Genomic DNA, 4,958 nt, shown 5'->3' with positions numbered 1-4,958 from the left:
TGAAACGATGGCCAATGAGAAATAAACGAACCGATCAGTTCAACTATTGGATGCCGAATGCTTGTAGCAAGCGACCAAGATCAAGTTGAGAAGCTTATAGTAGATAGTTATACAACGAGAGAAGCAATGGGACAAGCTCTTAGCAATGTAACACCTGCGGACTTGAAAGAGCATCATCTTAATGTCATGAAGGTAAGTATACTCAATTTTCCAATTATATATGAATGAATAAATGTAACTTACTTTATCCTCGCGTTGCCGAAAAGAAACAGTTGTTATAACACGGTTGTTAATACATTTCGTGCCAGCTTACGAGTTACCATGTAGGCTATGTTACTTTGTGAGTGATTATTTTTTTGGTCTTTTCATTTTTTATGTATGGCCGATAATTAGGACAACCCATTAGTGACCAATGGGTTGGAGCAATTGCAGTTAAGTGTCTTGCCTAAGAACACATACGCCCACAGCCTTGAACCAATTACCTCAGGGTTAGAAGCAGGCACGCTAACCAACTGTTTTACAGCGCCGTACTAGATTTTAACGCATATTGTAATAAAAATGGCTGGGACCCTTCTTGAAGTTTTTCAAGTGTATACGACAATTTTTTTTGTTCGCTACTTTTTAAATTTTCAAATGAAACAACAGACATATATTGCTAATAGTAGAACAACTTTTCCGATCAATGCTATTCATAACTTTTATTGTTTGGCAGTGTTTGCTGGGCAAGTAAAGAAGCTGTAGACTGCAGTATGACAACATTATTTTACAGCTCAAGTACATGTGCTTGTCATTGTTTTTGTTATTAAACCGCAAGTCAAATAACAGCAAGATCTCGTTTCAGAAATATCTTCCCCAAGGCCTTTCTTTCGGAGCGTACGACCTTAAAACAGAGGAACTTATCGGTCTGGTATTGATGGGATTACCGTGTGAAGCCAAAAAGCAGAAATTGAACGACATTGGTAAAAAAATGGCCAAGGTGTATTATCTTTATATATTTTTTGTATGTATGTTGGTATCCTAATTTCAGGAGCGATGTCATGTAAAATGGACTTTGACATATGCTATATGTCGAAACATGAAATGCACATACAGTCGTTCTGTGGTCATTAAATGGTAACAATTGATATACAGTAGAGTGGGTTAAGATGGGAGACTTTTAGCACATAATTTACAAATGTCCTAATCGTGTTTTAAACAATTATCAAAGTTATACGGGAGTTCTTAGGATACGAGTTTACAGGTTTTTAATTATTTAAATGTTTTTTTGTTTACTACAAATGAAACGAGAAAATACAATGAAAAGGTATCCCATTTTACCCCCACCCTACTATATATAATTAATATAAAAATTTATTAAAAAAGTCAATACCACTAACTTATTCTAGCATGGCGGGCGAACAACAGTCTATATGGATAGCCCTATATGTTTATCGGAGGGCCAATTACTATCAACCGAAAAATGTGAAAGATAAAGTTCCAACACTATGTATTAACTATTTGTTTCTTAGTTCATTGCGGATTTAAACCTCGCGTTGCCCGATGATGCGAAGACAAGCAGATGTGCTTTAATAGAAGCGGTCACAGTGAGAGAAGACTTTTGCAACATGGGTATTATGACCGCCTTATGGGACAGGTAGGCCGACGTGGAAGTTCTTAATAGTAGGGTGGGCGAATGTGGGACACCTTTTCCATTCTATTATTTCGTCCCATTTGGTAGTAAACAGAGAACATTCAAAGGATTATAAAACCTTATCCTCACGACTCCCACAGACCGTTGTTAATTGTTTAAAACACGATTAGAATATCTGGATATTATGTGCTAAAAATAACCCGTCTTCCCCCAAGTAAAATTAACCCGTCTTCCTCCAATTAATTTATGTTTATAGTTCAGTTATATAATACAACGATACCTGCGCATACAAATGTTTGTTTATATGTTCGAAAATTTTGCGGTATATAAATGCACTTCGTTCTTGTCTTTCCAGGTGTAAACTCATCGGCAAAGCTTTTAACTGTAGCTACGTAACCGGCGAATGTACCTCCGTCTACAGTCAGAAGATTGCAAAGAAATTGGGTTATACTCTACTAAATACCATTGGGTTTTTAGAGTACACTGATGAAACTACTAAAGAGAAATGGTTTTCGTCAGCCAAGCCACCCCACTTAACTGCACAGTTGGTGTGTTTGAAATTAACGTGATAAGAAACATATCTTTAGTTAAACTATACAGCATTGCTGGTTCTCGACATCTCTAACTGAGCCGCTAAGACTATTTAATCATAATTCATTTTTTGTAAGTTCAGAAAACTTACAAGTCTTTACAGAATGCTACATTAAATCAGTAAAAAACGCCAGCAGTGCCCGAATTTGCAATTGCAAGAAAGCTTCGGAAACGAAATTGGCCAACGTGGCCTGCAGCATACACCGAGACATATATATATATATATGAACGGCAGTTTAAGAATTCAACATTGCTGTTTATTACCGGTTGGGTATTAGAGTGACCACTTGTTAGGTGTGGTATTGCATTACTGTTTTAATTGAAGCGTGTTTGTGCATTTCTTTGTAAATCGTCCTGAAAATTGACTTTTCTCTTTATAATCATTAATCAGTAATCTCTCGCCTTTCGTGCCGCTGGCCTGATTGCGGCGCTTTTTGCTTCCTGTTAAAAATAAAGTTCCTTTCTGTTGAAGTCAGCAGTTGCTAAGTTCTGGCATGCAGTCACATAAAATCTGATGTTGTAGAAGCAGTCAGTAAGTTTTAAGTGTATAGTTACAATGTATATGGTTGTACTAAAGTCTGCTTTTTAAGAGCAGTTTGTAAGTTCCTAAGTTCAGTTACAACGATGGTTGCATGCTCGCCGTGAAGCCAGTTTTTATTAATCACCTTATTCAAGATATTGGGTGAGTGTTATAACGTCTTTTCCTATATATTCAAATATACCGTTTTTTTATGTGACACATATAACTGTCTTGCTAATGGAAAACTTTTGTAAATAAACAGATATTCCGAAACCTAACATGTACAATTAAGTATGAATCATTGCCTAGGTATGTGAAGGTCATACGTTTATTATGTGATGTAGTTTTAAATTAGGAAATTACCCAGTTCCAACTCCTCGTATAATATATTGGCTGTAAATCAAAACGTTTTACTGTTTCGGCAGTAAACTGTAACTTATTATGTAATTCTCGTCAGTTTATAACCGTTTGTTTCTTCGTATATGTAATTAACAACGGTTTATAGGAGTCGTGGGCATACGGTTATATAATTCTGTGAATGTTTTTTGTTAACTACCAAATTGGACGAGAAAATTGAATGAAAAAGCGTCCCAGTTTTTCCCACTTTAATATATAATTGTTCACAACACGATCAGGAAATATGGTAGTCAAGTGCTAACAGTATCCTGTCCTACCCCAAACTATTACACAGGCTTTTTCGCAATAGATTCTTATTGGGTAAATCTGCTGATAGTTTAAATATTGTACCTATCTATGCAAAATAAGTATTAATATTTTTTACACCTCGTTGGAGACAGTATTTAAATATTTCTCGCGGATGCGGTAAATTTACAACATTTGAAATTTGCAGAGCTTTTACAATGTTTGATTTCCTGGGGTATCGGAAAACAAATGTGCTTTTAATTGAATATAGGAATTGATACCAAACTCTCGCTGTTTGCGAAGACAGGCTTGACGTATACTATACTTTATGATATGTGTGTTTAAGACCACGCAGAGACGGGGGTTTCTACGAGGACGATCAAACGATACAAGAATTTCTCCTTCGGTAAGAATTCGATTAATTTTCTACCAAACAGGTTAAATATGATACAATGTTCTGTTGTAATGTAATAAAATAAATTTTAATTTAGCGAGAATTTTTGTAGACCATGTCTGTTTTTTGGGACGCCTTTCTTTTTATTTTCTCATCCCATTTGCCAGTAAACAAAGACATTCAGAGAATTATAAAGCCGTATCCTCACGACTCCCATAGATCGTTGTTAATTGTTTAAAACACGATTAGGTTATTTGGATATTATGTGCTAAAGGTGTCTCGTCTTACCCTACCCTAGTATATATATGCCCAAAAAACTTTTAATAAATTTGAAAAAAAAGCACAAAGCAACTTTATGAGTTCAAAGTGTAATCAAAATTTTGTTAAGGTAAAATCACAGAGTAGTAGACTAATATCCGTCACGAAATGTAACCCTGTAAATTTACTTAAAGTTTATTGGCAGCACCAAAGTAACATATAGTTCTGTGTTTCTCGCAATACAACGGCCTATATCACGTTGTATATTTGAAAAGGCATGTTATAGTTATCTTATATATGCGTTAAGATGTTAGACACTAGAAATGTTAAATTTTAAAAGAATTTAAACAAATTCGCCGGAAAAGTAAAGTATGTTCAACTACCGGCCGGTTAATCTGTCACTTGCAAAAAATATGTACTTAGAGAAAACCCCCGATTCGCAGACTTCGCTTTCTTTTTTTAACCTCTATATGACTCACAAGCGATACAAAGAACCTGTCGCTAGCCAAGGTTATTGAATACATTTGCAGCGATTTGCTTACTCAACGACGACAGTTAGCCAATCAGATGCGACATACGATTTCGAAAGTCATTCCAGTATGTAGGCGTATTCGGCAGATGCCGTTTTCTAATTCCTAGCACATCAAATATCGTAGAAAAAGGGAACACAATGAAAAACGTCACCCAGTTACCATAGGAATAATATTGAATTCGTAGCTATATAGTAAGCTCAAATTTGAGAATGGGCCATTTTACCGAGGTGGAACTGCTGACTGTTGGTGGAAAAAATATTTTTTAATACTTTAATAAAAACGGCAAAAATGAGGAAACTTATGTTTTTGTTTTCAATGCTGGTTTTGATATTGGCTAGCATTAATAAAGGTATATACCGTTCGTTCCTTCGTTTATTATATCGTTGTGTA

The 4,958-nt window shown here is 35.4% G+C and overlaps 2 protein-coding genes across 8 annotated transcripts in view; both read left to right on the top strand.

Moving 5' to 3' along the window:
- LOC100182188 overlaps window positions 1-2,246 on the top strand; it is a 2,509-nt gene extending 263 nt beyond the window's left edge. Inside the window, exons 2-5 of the mRNA XM_009861486.2 lie at window positions 1-192; window positions 842-976; window positions 1,509-1,633; window positions 1,986-2,246. Of these exons, the coding sequence (XP_009859788.1) occupies window positions 58-192; window positions 842-976; window positions 1,509-1,633; window positions 1,986-2,199 (609 nt within the window). The 5' untranslated portion in view covers window positions 1-57 and the 3' untranslated portion in view covers window positions 2,200-2,246. The remainder of the gene's footprint in view (window positions 193-841; window positions 977-1,508; window positions 1,634-1,985) is intronic.
- Window positions 2,247-2,701: 455 nt separating this feature from the next.
- The window catches only part of LOC108949271, a 7,711-nt gene continuing 5,454 nt past the window's right edge, over window positions 2,702-4,958 (top strand). For 2 of the 7 annotated variants that reach the window (XM_026836189.1, XM_026836188.1), the window contains exons 1-2: window positions 2,721-2,903; window positions 3,592-3,789. Coding sequence is in view for 3 of the 7 variants with exons in the window: in XM_026836183.1 (XP_026691984.1) it covers window positions 3,035-3,050; window positions 3,730-3,789 (76 nt within the window). In the remaining 4 variants the exon portion in view is untranslated. Of the gene's footprint in view, window positions 2,904-3,003; window positions 3,051-3,591; window positions 3,790-4,958 lie in introns of all 7 variants that reach the window. The other 5 variants (XM_026836183.1, XM_026836186.1, XM_026836190.1 and 2 more) reach the window with 5 other exon arrangements.

Source organism: Ciona intestinalis, chromosome 9, assembly GCF_000224145.3.
Source record: "Ciona intestinalis chromosome 9, KH, whole genome shotgun sequence".
In the NCBI taxonomy this organism is placed as follows: Eukaryota; Metazoa; Chordata; class Ascidiacea; order Phlebobranchia; family Cionidae; genus Ciona; species Ciona intestinalis.
This window is presented reverse-complemented; position numbering and strand designations above follow the sequence as displayed.